This window comes from Gouania willdenowi, chromosome 7 (genome assembly GCF_900634775.1).
Source record: "Gouania willdenowi chromosome 7, fGouWil2.1, whole genome shotgun sequence".
Classification (NCBI taxonomy): Eukaryota; Metazoa; Chordata; class Actinopteri; order Blenniiformes; family Gobiesocidae; genus Gouania; species Gouania willdenowi.
Genome location: NC_041050.1, coordinates 30,121,936 through 30,146,387, shown reverse-complemented (window position 1 = coordinate 30,146,387; position 24,452 = coordinate 30,121,936). Strand labels below are relative to the sequence as shown.

General features: G+C 38.3%; 1 protein-coding gene across 2 annotated transcripts in view; it reads left to right on the top strand.

Moving 5' to 3' along the window:
• Window positions 1-24,452, top strand: part of LOC114466520 (adenylate cyclase type 6-like) — a 56,168-nt gene that overhangs the window by 2,059 nt on the left and 29,657 nt on the right. Inside the window, exons 2-3 of one of the 2 annotated variants that reach the window (XM_028452014.1) lie at window positions 1,725-1,922; window positions 2,005-2,896. In XM_028452014.1, coding sequence (XP_028307815.1) covers window positions 2,006-2,896 — 891 coding nt within the window. In that variant the 5' untranslated portion in view covers window positions 1,725-1,922; window position 2,005. Of the gene's footprint in view, window positions 1-1,724; window positions 1,923-2,004; window positions 2,897-17,690; window positions 17,745-24,452 lie in introns of those variants that run through there. The other variant, XM_028452015.1, reaches the window with a different exon arrangement.

Sequence of the window (24,452 nt, the reverse complement as noted above, 5' to 3'; positions counted from 1 at the left end):
TTTCTCGAATTTTTTTGGCCACATTTCATCCAAATAAGCTAACTTTTGCCCAATAAATGCCACTTGTTTCTTTTCTCCCCTACGTTTTGCCTCTTTTTGCCCTTTTTCACCATTGTTTGCCACATTTTGCCCATTTAAGCTACCCTTTGCCATTACATACCATCTGGCTCCGCTTTATTTGCCCATTTTTTGGCCACTCTTGACTGCTTTTGGCCCATTTTAGTCATTTTTCACTCTTTTCTTGCCACGTTTTTGCCACTTTTGGACCATTTTTGATCACCTACTACCAATGTCTGCCTTCATTCGCACCACCTCAAAAAACCCTCCCAAAATGCCCCGTAAGCCAGATGGCTAGTCCACCCCTGCTTAAAGGTATTACCTCACATGAATGTAAACATGTGCCGTTCATAGGTGTCCCTCATAGTGCCAGCTCTCATACTGGCAGAGATTTGCTTATTAGGTTTAGATAGAGGTTACCGGTGTCCTTGACATGTGCTACCAGAAGCCAGCCATAGTGAGTCATCAAAGCTTAATGGGGGAAGCATGGACAATTTAATCTGGACTGGAGAGCTCTTGATCTCTAATGGTGCCCTCTCACAAGGCCTTTGTTGTCAAATAGAGCACCACCGTCCCTGCCCACTCAAGATGTCAGAAGCAGATTGCACTGACAGAGCGCCAAAGAGTGCTGCTGTCCTTAAAGGGGAGTCGTTCATCCTCCCTCTTGGTTTGAGAAATGTAGAAATACATGGCACAGTGGTGAAACAGAACAGCGTTATTATCTAATCCTCCCGTTGCACCTGTTGACTGTGTGACTGAGGTTTTTTTTTTTTGGTTTTTTGCAACGCTTTGATGTGTTTGTAGATGAAACTAAAAAGAATGATAAAAATGCTGTCACAGGTTGGTGTTTTTTTTTTTCCGTTGTTGTCAAATTATCTTGCAAAACTCATCATATATACCAGTGTTTCTTAAATGGGGGCACGTGTACCCTAAGGGGTACGCGATGGCACTACAGGGGGTACTTGAGAGAGAGAGAGAGAGAGAGAGTCTAAATCAGTGTTTTTCAACTTTGGGGTCGGGATCTCATGTGGGGTCGCCTGGAGTTTAAATTGGGTTGCCTGAAATTTTAGAAAAATTAAAATAGATTTTTACATTTTTGTTATTTATTAATTATTACTAAAAGAACACCCAATCTTAAAAAAAAAAAGTCTATTTCTATACTTTCACTTTGTTAAATATAAATGTAGTACAACTAAAAAGCAGTAAAAAAAAAGAAAAGAAAAAGAAACCTGAGCTCGAACACAATAAAAAAACTATTTATAGGAAGAAAAAAAAGGTCTATGGGTTCGCCAGAAGTTCTTGATATCAAAATGGGGTCACAGTCCTAAAAAAGGTTGGGAACCACTGGACTAAATACTGTTTATTTCCACTTGTTTACAAAATGAGATTCTTTAAAATGTGTGTTATCACTCATTCATTCCATCATTGTGCCCTATAGTTGTTTTTGAATTCTTTTCTAAGCAAAATGTTGTAGTCAGACAAAGGGGGTACTTGAGGTACAAAAAAAAAAGTTTAAGAACCACTGGTATACACAAACTGCAGACCATGCTCTACTTTACATATGCATTTTTTACACATTCTTCTTTGTCTTTTCTAAATATGTTACAATCATGATTCTCAGTGAATATTATCTCAAGTATTATTTTTTCAACCGTTTTCTTTCCCAGGAAAACAGACGGTTCATGAAGGCACCAGCTGGTTTCTGGAGTTGATGCTCTAATTATTTCTTCCAAAGGAGTGCAGCCTAAACACAGACTCTTATTTTATCCTCTGGCCAGTCGGAGCTCATGGTGTGTGTTTGCTGGGATAAACTAGTGGCCTGGCCAAAGTGCACAGTGTTGCTACACACAGGAAAGCCCACACAGGTGAGTAGATCCACTAATCCTCCTCTCTGAAACCAATGGATGGGAAGGTTAGCTGTTGATGCTCTCTGTTCATTGTGCTCAGGATGTCGTGGGCCAGGGGTCTCTTTAGAGGCCCAGTGGACGAGCGGAAGACGGCATGGGGAGAACGCAATGGCAACAAGAGGAAGAAGGACAGCTCCTCGCTTTGCAATCCACATTACATGAGCTGCTTGAGGGACTCTGAGGATTTTGAGACCCCTAATGTGGCCCCTCAGCATTACCACTGTGGAGCAGGGACCAGTGGGGGCAACTTTGGTCTGCGCTGTGCCTGGCAGGAGGACCACTATGGGAAGAGGATAGTCGGGGATCTGGGTGTGAAAGCTGTGGACCTGAGGTTTGAGGATGTTGAGCTGAATGGCAGAAAGGAGGAAGGATCAGGAGACGTGGCAGAGGGTGGATGTTGCTCCATGACACCAGCGGACTGCTGGAGACGCTTCATCTGGGTTTTCCAATCCAAGAAATTTCAATCCAGTAAGCTGGAGCGTTTGTACCAGCGCTACTTCTTCAGGCTCAACCAGAGCTCCCTGACTATGCTAATGGGAGTGCTGGTGGTGGTGTGCGGGGTCATGCTGGCCTTCCACTGCGTACACACAACCATGAGCATTGCCTATATCTCAGTACTGTCCGTGGCCATGGCTGTATTCCTGGCCATGATGGTGGTGTGCAACCGCAACGGCTTCCACCAGGACTACATGTGGATTGTGAGCTACCTGGTGATCGGGGTGTTGATCGTGGTGCAGGTTCTTGGGGTCCTGATGGTTTACCCCCGCAGTGCCTCTGAGGGGATTTGGTGGACAGTGTTTTTCATCTACATCATCTACACTCTGCTGCCGGTCAGGATGAGGGCAGCCGTGCTCAGTGGAACTGTGATGTCCACCATCCATGTGGTCACTGCATGGCAGCTCAACCAGGACGACCAGTTCATTTTCAAGCAGGTACGATAGGCATTGTTTACAGCAACACACAAATAAAATACTTGCAAAGGTCTGATATCTATAGCCAAAATATATAAACTGAGTAATTAGGGCTGAGCAATAGCTCGTGAATCAAGATTTATTGGGTTTTCTATTTTGGCGATATAGAAAATGACAATATCGCCTATATTGAAATACTGTATATCTATATTTTTTTTTAGTTGTTTTTATTCATACAATCACACAGTGTAAATCACATCAAACAATCATTTAATATAGAGTACAGTCAGACAGTGCCCCTCTTTACTATTTGTCCTTATTTCTGAGATATATATTTTTATAGCTTATTTTGTATTAAAATACTCGTTTTAGGAGTCGCTGCTGTTGATACGTCTCAGAATAGCATGAAAAACACAGTTAGATGGTTTGCTGAGTGTGTCCTAAACCACACCTTTGGTTCCGAGCCAGACCAGGAAGACTTTACCTTTTTATATTGTGTGTCCTGTGATAAGATGTCACTCCGATTTTGGGAGTGACATTTTCGGGTCTGGTGTTTCTGTGGAAGCCACAATATCAGCATCCATCACACTGGAATCAGAGGAACTTTTGGATGAAAAACAGGTACAGCTTAAAAAAATGTGATGTGCTTAAAGCTGATATCCGGAGTTTCTGTGAGAACATCTCGATGTCCTGCCTTCAACAGCTCCACTTCCTCCCCTGCCTCTGCCAATCTAGCAGAAGCCACGCCTCTACGTTTGTGCACGTGCGTAGCGTAACATAACAAGGCATTGGGTCCCATTGATATAGGTTTGTGGGTCATAGTTATTCTTTTGGCAATGGACATTTCTGAGGTAAGAGCCAAAATCACATTTACCTGTTTGCTGTTGTGACGCGCGGCCTTGTTTCCGTGCACAGTTTCGCATTCACTTTGATTGACAGTCTCTGGTACAGGAATTCGAAGCCTATTGGCTGGGCGATCACGGCGCTATTTTCTATTTGTATAGAGGTCTATAGGACAAAGGCGGGACTTATATACATTAGTGTATATAAGTATAGTATAAGTATATATTGGCAGTAGACCAAAGTAAAACTCCGGATAGCAGCTTTAGGCAGCTTTAAATATCAATAATTCCCACAGAATATATATACAGTATATGTGTGTGTGTGTGTGTGTGTTAGACTTTTTTGTTTTCTGTCATTTTTGACCAATGAGGTCATAAAAATTCTGTCAATCTATTTTGACTTTACTTTACTTTGTGTAATTATCATGACATATTTAACACCACTTCAGCCATAGTTTTGAAATAAGGGAGCATTTCACCAAATGGAACGATTAGAAGTGGGCAATCCTGATCCCTCCAAGCACTCGTTTCGGGGGGAGGAAATCCCGCAGCATAACTAATAATAATCAATATAATCACTCGCCACCAAGTGGTTTAGGGTGTGAATTTTAGATTTTTCCATCACCACTTTAAAATAAACAGTCAATGGCAGAAAATATTTGATTAGCATCACCCCAGGTATGTATTTTACTAACACGTTTTAGATTGATATTTACAACTGATAGAAGGCAGTTGTCAGTGCTGGTAAATGTCAGCCTCCATCCTAAATAAATACCATATAATTACTGTGAAGCATTGTTTCTTCTCAGAATTATGTTTGTTTGTTTTAAGAGGTTAAATAAAAAATAAAAATCCCTCTACTTTGTAAAGGGTAACGAGAGTTTTCTCTCTTATTTGGCAATGTTGACAGTTAACGTGCATATTTATATTTATATTTATGGGAAATGGAAGCCAAGTATCTCACTCTGGGACTGTCACGACACACCATCGCCACTATTTAAACAAACACAATGTTGTCACTGTATTCATCAGCAGAATTGGCCCACTTTCAACAATGTAGGGCAAACATTGTACAGACTCCTTAACCACTCCTCTATGGTGAAGGTGCCGTCCTAAAAGAGAATGGTGCAGCTTTTAATGAGCCTATGCTTTCTCTATGTTAAAGAAGCCATTGGGAACTCTTTGGGAGATGCAGAAGATCATCTGGGTTGAATGAGCCTGTTTAGTTTTATTGTGAAGGAATATCATGATAACGTAGCCTGGTGTCATTTAGGCCACAAATCCCTTAAACAAGGAGGGTATTGTAGTAAAATGCAACAGGGTGGGGTGGTATACTGGGATTGTGCAATGAATTTTATGGAAAACAGGATAATTACTTCTTCTTATTGGAAGTCAGAGAGAACAAAAAACAAACAAACAAAAACGGGCAGTTTTTTTTAGAGAGGCTTCACTTCCCAGCAGGTTGGAAAAATGTAGTCATTGTGTTTACGGTATTTTCCTAATGGTCTGCCTGTTACTCATCAGATAAATTACGTACAATTTCAGTTTCACGCAACTCAACATTGTTATAGAAATAAGCAGTCGTATTTTTTCCCAAACCTGCTTTTTCATTTCTAGTGGCATCAATAATACAATCAATAAACCAGAGAAGCGTTGTTCATGTAAACCTGAAATAAATAATAGGTTGATGCTTGTTTTAAAAGTGGTGATAACTTCTTGATAATGGATATTTCTGAACTAGAAACATACTGGATAATCCTGCCGTAGAAGCATATTTTTAAAATGAAAAAATAATGTAAATTATTACAAGTACCTTGACTTTTCTAATTGCACATTCAGTCTGTCAGTTCATGAACACAGCATAATGAACACAATTACACAAACCACCTAATTGTCACGTATGTATGGGTACACACTTGAATCTTGGTCTCTGTGTTCAACCTAGGGCTACACAATTATGGCCAAAATGACAATTATTTTTGTTCAATATTTAAACACCATTACAGAGATGTCCAAAAGAAAAAAAAAGTAGTAGGTTTAAAAAAGTTGCTGATGATGTGCGACATCTAGGGGGGTCGGGGGGCATGCCCCCCGCCGGAAAATTAAAAAAAAATGATGCTATGTGGCTTTTGGTGCATTACATTAGTGTAATTGTGGCTATTTTGTAGCATTTTTTTCAGCATGATGTATTTTCTCACCTAGTTTTTTGTTTGCATGATGCATTTACAAGTTAAAATCTGGTATCCATGATAATAATGACAAAGGATTGAGCTAATAGAAAAACCTGACTTTTACAGATATTCAAGTATTATTACAGATATTCTTTTGGTGCTAAAGGGGTTAGGAATCATTTATGAACATGTTTAAAGCTTTAAGTCTTTGAGCATATTGTAATCAAAGTGTTCTGAGTGGACAGTGAAGCTATTCTCCTTCTCCTGTCTCTGTAAAATGACATTTATAAATCCTGGAGCGTGACGCTGGACTTTAGCTAATGAGAGATCTTTCTACAAACACGTGTGCACGATGAGGCGTTTTTGGCGTTACTATTGGCTGCTCGACTTAAGTCGAGGGGCGTTCAGGTACCTTCGGCAGTAAAAGTGTATTGACGGACGTCCCAGCAAAATTCTCCGTAACAGCGTTAGACGCAACAATTACAGAGCAAATCAAGAGGAAAAAGGCACACCGAGGTGGGGAAGCAACAGTTTAACGCCACAAACACTGAGGAGGAACGATCGCTTTGTGTCCTCATGGATCCCTGTGACTGTGCAGCGTCCGCCCCACACGCACACACTGGTGTCAGTGATAACGCATGCGTGTAAACCAAGATAAGTTTATTCAAGGTGAATTCATTGTATAGTGTGGAAGCGGAGTGATGGTTGTCAGTCCGCTCAGGGTGGCAGTCAGCAGGGATCACAGCCGCCTCTGTGACCTCTCTGGCGGGGACGAGCTAACGGCAGCAGTTCCGGACAGAGTGATTCGTGCGACGCGTTCATGTAAGAGTCTCTAAAACACCAGAAAACTCTCCAATAACATAAGATAAAGTCCATACATTTGTCACTAGTCTATACTGAGAAAAACTCACTAAGAGCGTTCAGAAAATATACCGGTAAGGTAGATTCAGTGTCGGTTTTGGTTTGAAAACGGAACGGAGAGAGGATTCTAGAAACTGTAGCTTGCAAAGAGTAGTAGGCTATTCCGCCCGCCGCCTACGCTTCTGGATATCCCTGTGATTAGTCATAATTATTTATCATGTTAGGTGAAAAAAAATCTGTTATTAAAACAAACAATATGTGTAGCCAAAGTGAAGCCCCGAGGAGAAGTTAGGGTTAAGGGCCTTGCTCATGGGGCCAAAATGATGACCCATGAGCAAGTGAAATAATTTTTTTAATGTTGCTAATTGAATAAAATATATTTACTTTCCGTGCTTTACCTTGTTACATGTGTCGGCACTCTTTTTGGAAATTCTTACCTCAGAATGAAAGAAACGCTCGATCGAGATAACCAGAACAACGCTTGCAAACTGAAAGTTCTTTCCGACAGCTGCTTTTGTCTGCCAGCCATCGCATTAGGCAACCAGATAAACGTGGAGCCACTGTGAAAAAAGGCAATATTGACATAACTCTATGGGTCCAGTGAGTTTGTGTGTTAAGTACCCAGTCCCCAGACTAGACAGATGCACTGGTCTGTTGCCTCCATGTGTCCCATAGTCTCAGCTGGTTACATGAGTCCTGTGATGATGGAAAGCTGCTGCTGCCTCAGGGCTCGGACCATCAACTTGCTTGATCCAAGTTTCATAAATAGGCATGTAAGCAAGCATATTCTCATCCAATGTCTGAGGGTGTTGATTTAAAACATAATTATATTGTAGTTTTAGTTGATTTATATTGCTGCTGGGGTTCATTTTAAACTTCAGTTTGTGTTTTCTTTCTCAGAGAAAAAAACACACTCAACAAGCATCTGTCAGTCTAGTTTCAGGCCTCTCACTTTTGTATGAATACTGAAAGACTTCATTCAGACAAACACTGTCTGTCACATATGAAAGGCTGCTAAATCACTTTTGGCTTCTGGCGTCACTCTTCCTCTGGGATCCCGTCATCCTCGAGCCCTCTGTGCCTCCCAGCCTTTTTTCCCTATTTGTCTTCTCCCTACAGAGATCTCCATTTAAGATTAGATCTGAGAAGATGCAAAACTGATGATTGCAGAGACAAAAGGGCTCTTTGTGAGAGACCTGCATGATGAAGCTGAAATAGTGGAGGAGGGGGTGGCTTTCGGGGCTACAGTGGTGACAAGAGAACAGCCACTGATGAAGAGTACGACACTAATGCAAGGATGGCTCATGGTTGAAAAAGAGCTCTCTGTGTCTCGTCTCTTCTACTTGTTCGAAGCTTTTCCCTCACAGTCATAATAGCATTTACTCAAAATCCCAATCGGATGGAGTGGCTTTTTAACTCACGTCAACCGAGATTGAATTCATCTGACTCATGGGGATACATTAAACACATTTCCAAACTCACTCCTGTTCTCTGCTGTGTCAGGCTTTTCTTACACTGCTGAGCACTGTACAGGTGAAGTCTCTCAAGCAAATGGCTCCGAGAACTTGAGTCATTCTTCACATGGTTTGCCTGTCTTGAGTTTATCAGAGAAAAATCTTGGCATGAAGTGCAAACATTTTATTCACATCTGCCTTTAACCCTCATCCATGCAGCATTCCACTCCAAATTCTCAAAGACATGCCTGCAGTCCAGAGGAAGACTACAACATAGACCATCACAGGCATGCATTGGATTCACTGTGTCTGACTTCAAATGCAGAGAACCAGGAGAACCCAGGTTAAATCCCAGTGGACTTGGTCTTTAGGTGTCATTGGTGTTTGCTTGTTCAACCTCAGCGTGTCTGAGATTCCTCCTGGCTATACAGTTTCTTTTACAAAGTTAAAAAACGTGTGTATTGGCTTCACTCGACTCCCTGAATTGATCGAATGTGTACACGAGTGTATCTTTCCCATGTGGTAGACTGGCAGGGTTAAATGTAAATGGTAAATTGACTTAATTTATCTAGTGCTTTTTATGCCTACACCAATGCGCTTTACAATATCAACTCATTCATCCATTCACACTCACATTAATGCACAAATGGGACTGAGCTGCCATGCAAGACGCTGGTCAACCACTGGGACTAACTTAGGGTTCAGTGTTTTGCACAAGGACACTTCAACAGGTATAGACTGGGATTGAACCCTCAACCTCTCTTTAAGACGACCCCTCTACCACCAGAGCCACGGTCACCCACGGGTTGGGGTCAATTAAATTTTTTAGTTACAATTCCGTTTACAATTACAGTGACCAACATATTTTCCAATTACAGTTAAATAAAAATTATTTTTTATCCACAGAAATTCAAATTAAATTACAATTACATCCTCAATTACTAAAGTTCAATTACAATTAATCATAATTACTGAGCATGAAATAAATAACATAATAAAAGTGAACCTTCCTCTTGTGTTAAACTTTTATTAATAACGGGTCCTAAATCAGCTGTAAAATACACTAAAAACAAATGTCTATCATCTAATTGGTTTCTGATCTCTTGGTTACGTCGTTAGACTTTCTAATCAATGAAAATATAGGTTTTAAGATTTTTGGTGTGGGCATTTGAGCCTTTTTTGTGTCAGTGTACACCTCGATTTCAATTTTTTTTAAATGGTAAAATGTGGAAAAGCTTGATATGAAACATATTTTGTTAATTGTTAACTACATATGTGTAGAACTGTTCATAGAACTGTAAAACATGGTTCCCCAGTTTTGTTTTGAATTATAATTGACATTTTTTATAGAATTTTCATGGCGGTTACAAAGCCAATTGTCTAAACTCGATGACATTTTAATCAGGATTACGACAGCAACATATTTTTTTAAATTACAGTTCCAGTTATAATTACGCCATATTTGTAATTAATTATCAATTACAATTGACCCCAACCCTGTAGACTGGCAAACTATCCAGGGTGCACCTTGCCTTTCATCATGACTAAGCTAGTAAAGGATCTAAAAACTAGAGGTTGATCGATACATGGACTTTTTTTCAAGATCGGCCATTGGCCAAAAACAAAAAAAATAAAATATGTTTTATTTTTTTGACCATCACCAGCCCTCCCTATGTAAGGGTAAGAAACACTTTATTATAGGGAGGATATACAAAGACAGGGCAGTGTTACGCCTAAGTGAGGGGGAAGGGAACAGGGAGGAGAGACTCAGGGTAGGAAATGGAAAGCGTGAGGAAGAGTTGATTATTTTAAAGTGAGATGTTGTAGTTGTGCATATGATGACAAGTGTGAAGCTTAGGTATAATGGTGGTGGCTGTGAACAGAGGGAAGGAGTGAGTGGTTATACCTAGAACAGGTATTTAGTTTAAACCGACTACTTGCACATTGTATATTGTTGTCGTGCTTTACTGCTACTTACCCGTCCTGTACTTTTTATTTTACTTGGTTGTGTACGGGTGTATTTAAAGTTCAACAAATGTTAAGAGTTCTATTGGTGTATTTAATTTAATTTCTAATACATACATTCATGTGATATGAGTGTTTCAATTGTCTTTCTTCATCAATGCACTTTTTAAAAAAAGTAAATCGGCTGAATTTTTTATTTTTTTAAATCGGCATCGGCCTTTGAAAATGGCATATCGGTCGACCTCTACTAAAAACCTGAGCAGAAGATGGAATAAATGGTAAACTTCTTCAATCGGGTAGGTTTACACGAGCAAACTTCACCCCAGGCCTTTAGGTGGTTGCACAATGTCTCTAGTCCAGGGTTTTTCTTGGAGGTTCCTTGTGTCTGCACACATGGTTTTTGTTGTGTCGCTCTATCTGAGGGGTACATGAAGTTCCATCAACGCTCTACATGACTGGCATTTACGGTCTGCTTTGGTAGCTGTGTTCCATACCTTTACCATGAGCAAAAAAAAAAAAAAAAGTTTTGCCTATAGGGGGATTATGAGATTTACCACACCATTGTTTAATTCCAAGAAACTATAAGCCATGTGTCATGATGTCATGCAAGGATTAACCAAAAAAACTGTTTGATGTCTTTCTTCAGTTTAAGCCATTTAAGTTTGGTTAATGAAATCCTTGATGCTTTCAGCAAATGATAAGTCCTAGAGGCACATTGAGTCTGTGCTTACATGACAGTGCAGTGAGCTGGAGGAAAAACCTGTTTTAAGGTCAGATTGTTATTGGGTCAACGAACGCAGCACTAGTGGAAACATACTGATCCCTGTGCCTTACACAGGTGAAAAAGATACCAATCGATGAAATGTCAAACTCATGAATGAGGCATGCATAATGTATTTAGGCCAGAACATTGATGTTATGCTAGAAAAGCTGCTCTACAGCAGGCTTCTTTAACCTTTAAGCTGTAATTGATTATGTTTGCTCGGAAAACTATGACTAGAGTATTGCACAAACATGTGCTGTAGGAAAATATTTGCTGTTGGAATAATTCAAAAACTTAAATCAATATTGTTTGTTGTTTGTCTTTTCTATTCTCACAGACTCTTTCACAGAGAATGACTCCTTGGTGTGTTGTATTTGGAATTAATAGAGCAAATGTTTCAAAAGTCAGTGTGTGATGCCTAAAACCTATGAGATCAGAACTAATCGGGACATAAAAACACAAGATTATTAGGGGAAAATTTAAAAAAAAAAAAAACCCATCTCGATGCTTTTGATAACTGTAGTAAAAAAAAAAAACATCCATTATTGTCACCACTGCACACATCTTAAAATATGTTACCTGATCCTGAAAAAGTCTCGTGTTCAACGACACATGTGACCTGGAGTACGTGATCTTTGCATGCGTGGCTCAGTTGGCTACTATCAGGTGGTGAGAACACAGTCAGGCAGTACTTTGAGCCACAAACAATGCAGTAGCATAATATACCCCCTCCCCCTTTTGGCCCAACCCTGGACCTTCACAATGAGACAGAGAGCTTGTGACTCATCTCCTTATTGTATTACAAACCAGAGGCAATGACACAAAGCTGGACACCTTCCATTACCACTGGTGGGAGAAATTATAAATGGCGATATGCAAGTCAAGATGTTGTTTTTAAATACAATCGAGGATAAGGGTCATGTTACGCAGGCTATTATTAGCAATGTGAAGCAGGAAGTGAAGACTTCTAATAATGGTTCATGGTTTACTCACAATTTAACTCTCCATGAGTAAATAGAGGGATTGAAGGCTGAACTGTTGAAGCAGACAGCCAACAGCCATATATTTGGAATCCATTAGTGGTGTTAAATGTTGAACTGCATGGCATGTGCACCCCGGGGCGTTTAAAAGCAAGTTCTAATCTAGATCCTGATCAGTGTGGGTTTACAATCCAGCTTCTGCTGACAGGAAAGTTAATGACAATAATGTGACATGTTGATGTTAAAACCTTACAAGCTGGTGTTATATCCTTACAATTCCAGTCAAATTGCATCATTAAAACACCAGAGAAATGTGGGTAAAGTCAGAATAACGTTTTCGTTATCGATGTTTAAAGAGAAAATACACTTTGCAATCCATTCCACTCAAAGCCTTAGTTATTTTTACAGACAGTCGCATTCAGTAAGCTCGGCTGGTTTTAGTTGTACCTGACCTAATAAAGTTTGTATTTAATGGGCACATGTAGTGAATTTTAATTGTCAGCTCTTTCAAAAGATCATAATACTACAGGTTTAGTCAGGATATTTTCTTTAAAAGTCCTTGTAGAGCAACTAGAAAGAGAAACAACCTGTCCTTGATACACAGTGGCTGCCATTAAGCTCATTTTAGACGCAGATAGCGGCGTTGAACTGTTGCAGTGAGCATTGCTGAATACTCCGTGATGGTGCTTCTCAAGCCAATTTTTCTCCTCTAAATAGCTTCAAGACTCGTCCCTTTGGTAAGACTACTCTCTCTCCTAATAACAGCTTGATCTCCGTCACATAACGTAAAAATCTCCTGAAACCAGCTTCACACTCATCCAAAGTAGCTCCAAAATACATCTGTGTGTTGTTCGTAGTGATAAATCAAATGATAATAAAGACAAAGTGGAGAAAAGCACTACACACACCTAAATAAAGAAGAAAATCTAAGGAATTAGGTGGGACGTAATATAAAGACTGCACCAGAACCAACGACTTTTATCATGGCTGCTCCCCATGAATTGCATTTGCAGGTATAAAAAAACAACTGTGGTTGCTTATGGTAATGTGAATACTTGTAATCTGTTACTTTCACCTCTGCAAGTAGGACTGGACATTTGATAGACCTTAAATATGGCATTGGAACTTCTGCATCAAGTTGTCTAGGGTGCTTTGGTCACTTTTTAAAGGTATTATAAAAGCAAGCAAACCAAATAAATGTGGGATTGTAAATAGGATATAAAGTGTCAACAATAGAAACTGTAAAAGTGTGTCTCTTAGGTTTTATTTAGTGTTCAGTTTGACACAATTAGATACATGTTGCATTGCTAGTTGTTTGCATCCTTTCCACGTTGAGCAGAGGTTACACAATACAATAAAACCAAGGCCATACATGTATGCCTCCTAAGCATGTTTTGTAAGCCAAAACAAGAGATTTTGTGTCAATGCTTTTTGTGCATTAGGCCTCATAGACATATCACGTGACAGATGAGTTCACGTGCACAAGCTCAGGATCCGTTCATCCTTGACTTCCTTGGCTGACGAAAGAGAAGTCCTACTCGCTGTTTAAACTTTAACCAGTTCTTGTCAGTGTATTGATCTGTGTGTGTTGTAGTAGGAGCCAACATTGTGTACAGTTGTAAGAGTCAAATGGTAACACATCAACTGGCAATAAATGTTTGAAAAGGCTCGATATTTATACCTCATGTTATAGCAGGGGTGTCAAACTCATTTTAATTCAGGGGCCAATTACGGACCAGTTTAATCTCGAGTTGGCCGTAGATTATTGGCAAAAATTAGCAATTTTATCATTCCTGTGACCGAGTTGGCACTTTCACGTATAATGGTATTTATAGTATGTACGGCAATTCAATTTAATTGGGGGGAATCTAGAGGAATCATTTGAGGAAAATTTTAGGATTTTGGAAAAATTGAGATTACTTACAACAATTTGAGATTAAAAATTCATAAAATGTGTGTACTTACAGGTACTGAGATATCTTCAACTGATTTACTCAATAACTCATGTTTTCGCTGTCATTTTTACTTTCTCCTGTGGGCCAAATCTGAGTTTTAAAGGGCCGGATTTGGCCCCCAGGCCTTGAGTTTGACACATGTGTCTGTGTTTGTTATAAGTTGTGGCCTAGGGTTTATGTAGCTCCCCCATTACACATAAAATAAGATGCTTTACCAGCTAAAGCGGAAATTCCTGGATGTTTTGCGCGCCTCGGAGAGGCTGCGTGGTTAAGGTCATTAACTAGGTTTTGTGTTCCTCCAGCTGCTACGATGTAACTGCAGCTGTGACCTCCAGGGTCTGAGGGAGTCCGCAGGAAGTGAGAGTTTAGGTAAGGGCAGAGCTGGAAGAAGACTGCATGTCCCGCTCCCTCGCTCCCTGTCCATCCAGCCAAACACTGACCCCAGCACCAAGCTGCAGTAATGACCACTGGAAAACACAATGTGATCAAAAAACTGCTATATGGTGATGTGTTCCTGCTTAAGATATACAGGTTAGAGTTCAACGAAAAGGTGAAAAGAACAGACCTAGATATAGAAGAAATAATAGGTCATATTTTCACCAGCATTTATATTTGTCTTCATGTTTGTATGTTTGTTACTTTAGAAAATGAAAACGATTTTCGGAAGTATGTTGGTCAGTTTGTTTGCGTGTTTGTTTCAATAACTTGAAAAGTTATGAATGGATTTTGATGAAATTTTCAGGCAGTGTTGATAATGGGTCAAGGAACAGCTGATTAAATTCTGGTAAAGTTCTGGCTACCAAAATTATACATATAGATATATATTCCATTCATTTTCCCATCCACACTGTGGAACTCTTGTTAAACATTGTTTTAGAACACTGATGATGTCATCAACAGTGATGTCATCGGTGTACGATCGTGTACACACAAAGACACACACACACACACACAAACAAACAGACTGACCGGCATACTTCTGAAAACCAATTTCATTTTGGAACAGTGTCTCCGTGGAGACGTACGGATCGGATCGGCCGTTTTCGAAAGTCTGCACTAAACGAGCGCAGGTTCATTTGTATGTTTGTGTGTCTGTTTGTGTACACGATAGTGTCCCCAATTTTTGACGAATCCACTTCAATTTTTTCCTGTTAATTGGTTTTTGGGCACATATGAGATCATTTAATTTTGGTGAAAGTAGGTTCAAAAAATATGAAATATTGCAAAATTCCTTATCTTTAGCATGGGGTCAAATTTATACAACTCATATCTCTGTCAGATCTTCATTGATTCGTTCAACATTTTGCAGGATGATGTAAGGCTATGACGTAACATCTGACCAAACATGATCCGAATCTGATCCATACTGCTGACTTTGCGATTTTTGGAAATTAACATTGGAAAGCCCATTTACGACTTTAAAAAATTTCTATACAGTTTGAATAAGTTTTGATTTCATTCAAATTTGGTGGATTGATGTCGGGTTGTGACCTCTATCAAAATGTCAAAACAGCTGAGAACGAAATTGGGCGTTTTCAAAAGTCTGCACTGCACGAGCGCTTTCATTTATTTGTTTGTATGTCTGTTAGCTGGATTACATCAAAATTATACCCAAAGATTGACCTTACACCATGGAAGATTTCATTAAATTTATGGGTTGATACAGATCATCATACTGATTATTTATCAATTTTTAAAATCTATCTCATCATTGGCGAAATTTCCAATATTCATATCTCAGTTTGTAATTGACTGATCTTCATGAAATTTGTCTATGTTATTTCGGGTTGGTTCTTCAATTCCCCCACTGAATTTCGTCCAGATCCGATCAGGATTGTGCATTTCATTGTGATTTTTCAAATAGAAAATTGGGGGTGCCCATACATTTGGACCTATCATTATTAATGGGCACAGAAATTTCTTCCAAGCCTTTAAAGTGAGAATGATAATGGTACCATTAGTAGGATGTCTGATCCAGAATAAGATACTTCCAAACATCTGGCAAAGAGGATATTTGGCGCTTTCCGGAGATTTCACGTGACATAGAGCGCTGGTCTATAATTCTCAATGATGTGGAGTCAAATGTAAAACTTGTACCTATAGCTTATATTAAATAATGATTGATGCATCATCATTATCACATTTCATTTAATTAAAACCGTTAAAACATTCAATATACTCTCTGAACCACGCGCTGTAGCTACTACAAGGGAGTGGGTGTTTCCATCTAGTAGATCATGCAGCTAGGGAAGGCGACACTAGAACTACAGCCAAAGTCTCGAACAGTGCAACACCCGGTTTTTCCGTGTGCCATCCGGGCGCCAATCTGCCCATGCATAAACTCCCTATTGAGAGTTGGGCTGAGTTACCCACATCTGTCGTCTCATCCACCATCACAGTGATGAAGGATGCCTCAATAGCCCTATTGTGCAGTGGTTTATTTGCACTACTTTCTTAAGAAATTTCAAAAAGCACTGTTGCCTGTAAACGCCCTGACTTAATTATTCAATTGAAATTTAATATAGGTCTGTAGTTTTGAATGTTTATGCAAGCAGAGAAGGCTCTGAACAAGACGCCTGTCTGTAGTAAATGCAAAGCCAATACAAAGATGGACATACAGTATACCCTCACACAAAAGCCAAAGTACCCAGTTCAGCTTTAGTGGAATTTACTTCAGATTACTTTCAACCTCACTAGTGGCCTGAGGCCTATTTTAATTTGACCCAGGTCGTCCCTTGGGACAACCCTCTGTAACATTATTTTTATTAGTATTTTTTGTCTTTCCTTGTTCATTACCCACATATTTGACGCTATTGACTGCTAGCTAGATTGTAAGCAATGCAATAAAGTCTCATAATATATTCTATTTTTACCTCTGGCCTGTTATCTTCTCAGGCTGAGTTAAGCTGTGTGTGCCTGGGTTGGGAGTTCTTCTCTAAGACATTATGAAAGCTCCCGATGCCTATCAAAGGTCATGCAGTGGAGAGTGGCCCCATGTCAACATCAGTTTCTCAAGAGCCCGTTAAGGGACTCACCACTCTGACTTTTTAGATATCCAAACCAAGCTTTTGTGCTACTCAGGCGCTCAATATGGATCAGGTATTGATAAGGTACAAAATGTCTTTATACAAGCAACACTGAATGCCATTCATGTAATACAAGCTCCCCAACGTGATCCACTTCAACTATGCAGTTGTGTTCACTGGACCTGTTTGGAAACAAAATAAACACCGTAACTACAGTGCAGCCTACCTTTCATGATGTGCCAATATATCTGCCAATGATCAAAAAAAAAACAAAAACATCTCAGTTTTGACATTAGTTAGTGCGTTACTTATCAGATGTCCCTCATTGGAAGGGTTATGACCTTCTTGTTTGAACCTGATCTGTGTACTTGTACATTCCAGCTGGCTTGTGCTTGAGGGAACTTGTCCGGTGGGATTGTATTAAAGACGTAATGATTTGGTGTGTGTTTGCCAAGTGGAAATCTTTTCCACCCTCTTGGTTAGCGTACTATCCTGCTGCATTACTTTATAAAGTACCTAGCCGTGAGCCTCACCTTATAAGACAATGTTTGGACTCCTTTAAACTTCACAGCCAAGAGGTTGTTTCGTAAGTTAGTCTGGAGTGGGGCTTGTATTTGAGAGCCAAAAGGAGGATAGTAAAGAGCAAGACGATCTAAGTCGAGAATTGTATAGCTTCAAAGATCGCGATTCAGTGCTAATTCACACAACCTGCCATTGCTTTCTTTTCATCACACCACTGTTTGGAGAAGGGAGTAGGTCGGCGCTTGATTTGCAGGCCTGGATGATATAAGAGTGGCTACAGACACAACAAACTTAAGGATAAGAGACGTGCCAGTCACACCTACACATACAGTAAGCTACATGCATAACTTATACACAACATTTAGTCAAATCCCCTGTGAATTCCTTTAATCTGGTGACGGTGTAATGAGAAGTGTTCATGATGTGTCACCCCACTTAAGTTTCCTAGCTATCGGATGTTACATCAAGCCGTCCTTTGAAATGCAATCAGCAGTTGCAGCCATGCTAATAGTGCAGCTAACCCTAAATGCCCTGCTAGTGCTGTTAGTGCTGTGTGAGCCTCTAAGTCCAAGCTGCACGCACACATTTGCATTGGATTTGCAATGAAATGTACTGTATATGGCTCTCATTGCAGCACAAGTGAGTGTTTTTTCAGTCTTCTTAAACAAAACTACGTTTTCATATTGTTATCCATGTGCAATTACAATTCAATTATGATTACAGTGACCAGCATTTTTTCCAATTACAATTAAAATTACAATGCCATTACAATTATTTTTATCGTTAGAAAGTCAATTACAATTACATTGTCAAATACTGAATTTCATTACAATTAATCACAATTACTGTACTGAGCCTGAAATAAATAACCTGATAAAAGTTAACCTTCCTCTTGTGTTAGCTTTCTGTTAGCATCTCTTATGATAACAGGTCCTAAATCAGCTGTAAAATACACTAAAAACAATTATCTATCATCTATTAGCTTGTTAGGCTATCTAATAAATGAAAATATAGGTTTTAATATTTTTGGTGTGGACATCTGAGCCTTTTTTGTGTCTGTATACCCCCCGATTTAATTTTTTTTAAATGATAAATTGTAAGAAAGCTTGATGTGAAAATGTTTTTAATAATTGTAAATCACATATGTGCAGAACTGTACACAGAAATTTAACACGGTTCCCCAGTTTTGCCTTAAATTATATTTGACAATTTTTATATAATTTTCATGACAATTACAATTACAGTCAGTTATCTAAACTCAATTACAATTTCATTCCGATTACGACAGCAACATACATTTTTTAATTACAATTATAATTATGGCATCATTGTAATTAATCGTGTAATTATCAATTACACGATTACAATTGACCCCAATCCTGCCGTGGTGCCTCCTAAACTGTGTGGAACCAAACTATTTAAAGTAGTTTTCCACTATTGTTTTTATCCGTCCATTTTCTGAAAGCTCATGATCCACATGGGGTTGTGGGAAGAAGGAGCCTATCCCAGCAGACATGGTCAGGGTACTGGTGGCCAGTACACAGCAGGTCTACCACGCATGGGAAACACCCACTCTCACTTTCACATACTCAATTTTATAGAGACTACTGTAAGAAAAATCCACAAAATGAAAGAAAAAAATGAGTTTGGACAGTGGGAAAAAGTACCCAGAGGAGAGACTCCACACAGGGGATCCAAACCTCATGTTTTGCTAACAAGTGTTAATAATGTCTTTATCTAGAATGTAATTAGGGCGTTCTTGTTAGAAGTACGTGTTCCTGTGCATCTGCACTGTGTGACAGATAGGACACTGAGCTTTCTATTCAAGCTACAGTATCCTTTGTCTCTTGTGTCGTATGGAGCGGTTCACGAGTGTCTGGTCTTCATTTTTTGTCTTTTATAATAAGGCTATCAGAAAGCCCTGAGTCTGTTGTTTATTTATCCCCATTAGCTTTCTCCATGGTGGTTGCTAATTTTCCTGGGGTCCATAAAAAAAGATTCTAATCCATAAAAGAGCAGAAAAATTGAAGACAGTTAAAAAAAATATATACAGAAACATTGCATAATCAAGACACATTTTCCTTACACCAACAAATACATTAAAAAAAAACTTGATATATAAATTAGGATTGGTAATTTTTTTTAAATATGCGTAAAGTTGACATGATTTTCAGTTCCCTATAGGCAACTTGTTCCATAAGTTAAAAGCTCTAAAAAATACAGACAATTGTAAATAGTTGGTATTAGGACGATTGGTGACCAAGTTGGAGTTTGAAGCAAGTTGAGTATTGTACGAGTAAATATGATGGGAGAATTGTATCTCTTCTTGAAATAATCTCGGTTGGCATGTTAAAATAATCTTCTTTATAAATATTAGTATATTATAATGTCGCAAATGCGACCAAATTGGTCGCATTTGCGACATTATTCAGTGTGTGCGAGTGAAAATTTCATCTGGACGCATCTGTGTGAGTGCGTAGGCGTAGCGGCTGAGCACCTCGTCATGTCCCACAGAGTGCACCTCTCTCTCTCTCTCTTTCTCTCTCTCTCTCTCTCTCTCTCTCTCTCGCTCCGCTGATTAATGATTAATGACAAATAAAATCAAGATATAACAATTTGTTAACCTAAAATAAATCACATTATCCAATGACTCAGCACCTTCCTAAATCCCTGGTAAGATAACTAAACTAACAAAAACACTATTCTGGAAGAAAATAGAGATTTGAATTGTGTGGGAACAGATTCATTTAACCACCAACGTGCCGGAGCAATTAGCACGTGTTGATCACATGATCACGTGTTATCAAATTCAAGTTACTTTTGTAGCCTTTCAAATACATTAACTAAAAAAAAAATATTCTTTATATAACATGTTTTATTTTTTGATGTCAATTTATTTTATTTTATTTTAAACTGTTTTTAAGTTGCCATTTACATGATCAGTATAAATCAAATCAAGACAGTTACAAAAAAATATACAGAAACATTGCATAAAACGGTACATCAAGACACATTTTCATTACACCAACAAATAAAAAAAATACTTGATACAGTATGTACATAAGGATTGGAGAAAATATGATTTTTATTAAATATGGGTAAAATTGACATGTCTTTCAGGTCCCGATAGGCAATTTGTTTCATAAGTTAAAAGCTCTAAAAAAAAAAGACAGCTATTTGTAAATAGTTGGTATTAGGACAATTGGTGACTAAGTTGGAGGTTCAAGCAAATCAAGTATTGTACGAATATTGTACGAGTAGAATCTTATCTTTTCTTGAAATAATCTCGGTTGGCCTGTTAAAAGAATCTTATTTATAAATATTAGTAAATTATAATGCTTTTTAGTTTCAATACAGGGCTATGATAAGGTGCAGTGCATATCAGTGATACTGCTACTGTAGGGTAGGGCTGAACGATTAATTGCATTTGTGATATTATCGCGACATCATAAAATGTGATTTTCTAATCGCAAATTCTACATTTTTTTATTCATTTTTTTATTTTTTTAATTTTTTTATTTATTTATTTATTTATTTTTCTGAACATCGTTCAGTCCTACTGTAGGGACACCTGCGAGCAGCCTTGTTCTGGGCAACTTGAAGCCTACTTAAATCATATTCAGTTGTTGCCAACATTGTGCATGATTCTTCTTATTGTTGTTTACAACTGCTGACTAATAGAGGTTGTGTATGTTTAATGTAAAACCTTAAGAAAATAAGATTCCTTGGAAATGTAGGAAAACATTTGTGGGTCTCCTCATTTCTGCTATTTTAAGATTTAGCAGCCAATGTATCACAGTAATGTTTGCTTCTGCAGCTGTGAACCATAAGTGTGTTTATTTTTACTCCACTTCTGATCCAGTTCAGTCGTTCTGTTTTCAGGTGGAGGAGAAGACAGCCACTAAGTCTTTCCTTTAAAGCACAGAGCTAAACTCTCCTCCAGCCTCTGTCCTGTGGAAACTCTGTTGTTTCTTCAAACACAGGTTGTTAGATTATCTTGGTCGTGTTGTGAAAACAAATGAGAAGTTCTTGTGTATACAGTGTAAACCTGGTGGCAGGAACGTGGTTGAGAGCTTGCTGTCACTGCACAACTGTGAGGTCGTTTTCCTCCTGCTTGCAGTGGGAGTGATTGCATTCTTGTTATTGTATAAAAAAACAAAACAAAGCCCATCCCAAAAAATATGCAGCGTATGTACAGTATGTGTACTGATTATTATCATTTATCGCCTCTTCTGCATCTGTTCTGTTTTACGCCTGACAAATACTAAACCAAGAGCACAGCCACAAAAAACACACTGGTTTATCTGCATACCAGCTTAGACATACTGGTACCAGTAATGATATTTTTTTTAAGTCCTTGGATTTGACATAATGTGGTTATCTGGACTGGCTGAAATGTAGCTTTTATGTCTGCACTGTGCCTGCATGTCTTTTTCTCATTATTGATGGTATTATCTTCAGAGGAAGCACTCTGTGCTTTGGTCATGGGTCAAGTGACTTTCCCAGGCTGGAGTGTGTATCTGAACATGGAGAGGACGAGTGTTTATGAGTGTGTTTCTGTGCACAGAGGGAGACCAGCGTTCAGTTTTGATCATCTTTTTTCCGTGGTCTGTTTTGCCGTGAAATCTCTGGCAGACTTTCTTTTTCTTTTTTTTTTCACGCAGGCTTATGACGTACTCACAGACTCACAGCGGAAAGCAGCAGCAGAGCAATGCCTTAGGGGTCACCAACCTCACGAAGCCAACTGTAAACCACAGCTAAACTTCATTTTCCAAAGCATTGGATAACGTGATACAAATTGTTCCGCTATTATTAAAATGTACGTTCAGACTCCCACACACTGCGTGTGAGATAAGCTTGGTAACGCTTTACTTGAGGTTTTATACACAAGAAAGTATTATATATTATTAAAAATATTATCTGTCATTAGCATGAATAATAGGAGTGTGGTGATATCTCGATACGGCAATATATAGCGCAATATTTTTTCGCGCGATCGATTATCAATGTGCTCAATATATTGATTTTTTTTGTCACTGTTTGTTGAAGGAACCAATATATTGTTTACTGGAATATTGCACTATAATGGTGTCACTAGTAAGAAAGACCCTATTTTTTGTTTACAGAAAGCACTAGAGATGTAACAATTCACTCAATTCCCGACACGATTCGATTCACGATACTGGGTTCACGATACGATTCTCTGACGATTTATTTTACAAAATGGGACTGTAGTCAAATGATGACTGAAAAATATTCCTTTATTTTTTTGGGGGAAAAAACTGAATTATACTGTATTATTTTCCCTTTATTTTTCATTGTCAAAAGAATCCCTTGATGAACTATTCAAAACAATGCAATTTAACTAAAAATAAATCTTGAATGAAATAAATAAAGGAATAATACAAATGAAGAAGAAGCCTATTAATTTAAATTCTGGTTCTATAGTAAACAATGCAACACTGCATAATAGTTCTTTTTCTTTTTAAAAGTGCAACTGAAAATGCATTTTTGTGCCTTAACAATTGGACTTTTAAAAAAAAAACCTGTCATTGCACTGATTTACGTCAGATATTTTTTTGAACTAGCAGAGGGCGCTGGTAACCCAGTGGTCGGTTGGCATGCAGAAATTCTTGCAGTGAAGAAGAGATCCTATGCTAGCAGACAGAGCTAAGAGAAAAACGTGACGTTTACATATATTCACGTAATATTACAGATATTCTTTTGGTGCTAAAGGGGTAAGGAATCATTTATTAACATGTAACATTGACATGCAAGAGTAGAAGGCGGCCAGAAATAAAGTAGTAGCAGATTCCGCCCACGTGTTCACTGCTGGACAAGAGAAGATATAATATATAGCACCCTCTGCTGTTTAAAAAAAGTACTGCGATTTAATGTTCAAAGTATCGATGTCAATCGTGATACCTATGAATCAATTTTTAACTGCCTTACTATTAATCGTTACATCCCTAGAAAGCATTATTGGAGATACTTTTTCATTTACATTGGTATGTTGACACTTATTTACAGAAATATTGCACTAAAATAGTGTCACTGTTCATAGGACACTTTTTCAATTTATTGATATAAAATAAAATTTTTATTTTTTCACTTAATCTTTTTTTTCTTGTTATGTCATAGATTATTATAGATTGATTTCTGACCAATATATCGATAATCGCAGTATCGTCGCGTATCGTATCGTGAGGTTCCCACTCCTAATGAATAAGGTGTCATGAATGCTGTCATTAAGTGTCGTTCGCTAAATTATGACACCTTTGGAGCTATGTTGGCATTTTTTGGGTTAGGTGAAGGGCTCTAGTAGGGTTAGGGTCCGGGTTGGGGTGAATTATAATTTTAATTGCGTATTTGGTAATTCATTACAATTATGACATAATTATATTTGTAATTACTGAGTTCAGATAAAGTACTTTGTAATTGGCATGAAAATTATATAAAAACTCTGTTACATTATTATTAAATGCAAAACTGTGGAACCATATTACAGTTCTGTGGCTTACACATACGTAGTTAATAATTACTAAAAATGTGTTTTATATCAATTATATTTATTTTAAGGGTGGGGTATACTATACTGACAGAAAAAAGGCTCAGACGCCCACACATGAAATATTGATACCAATATTTTAATTGATTAGGAAGCCTAACAAGGTAAGCGAGAGATGAGAAACAAATTAAATAATAGATAATGTTTTTAGTGTATTTTAATTTTTTATTGTAATTGACTTACAGGGGGAAAATTATAGTAGTCATTTAATTGTAATTGTAAAAAACGCAAGTCATTGTAATCGTAATTGAGGTGTAATTGAAGATGTAATTGTAATTGTAAAATGTAATTGACCACAACCCTGTCCTCTGGATCACTGTTTATTTTATTTCTGCTTCAAGTATTTATTTATTTATTTATTTATTTATTTATTTATTTACTTGACAGGGACAATGCAGTCAGACATAGTTACAGCAAAAGATGCAACTGATGCGATGCATACAGAGTGTATAGCTAATGCTAACTCTCAA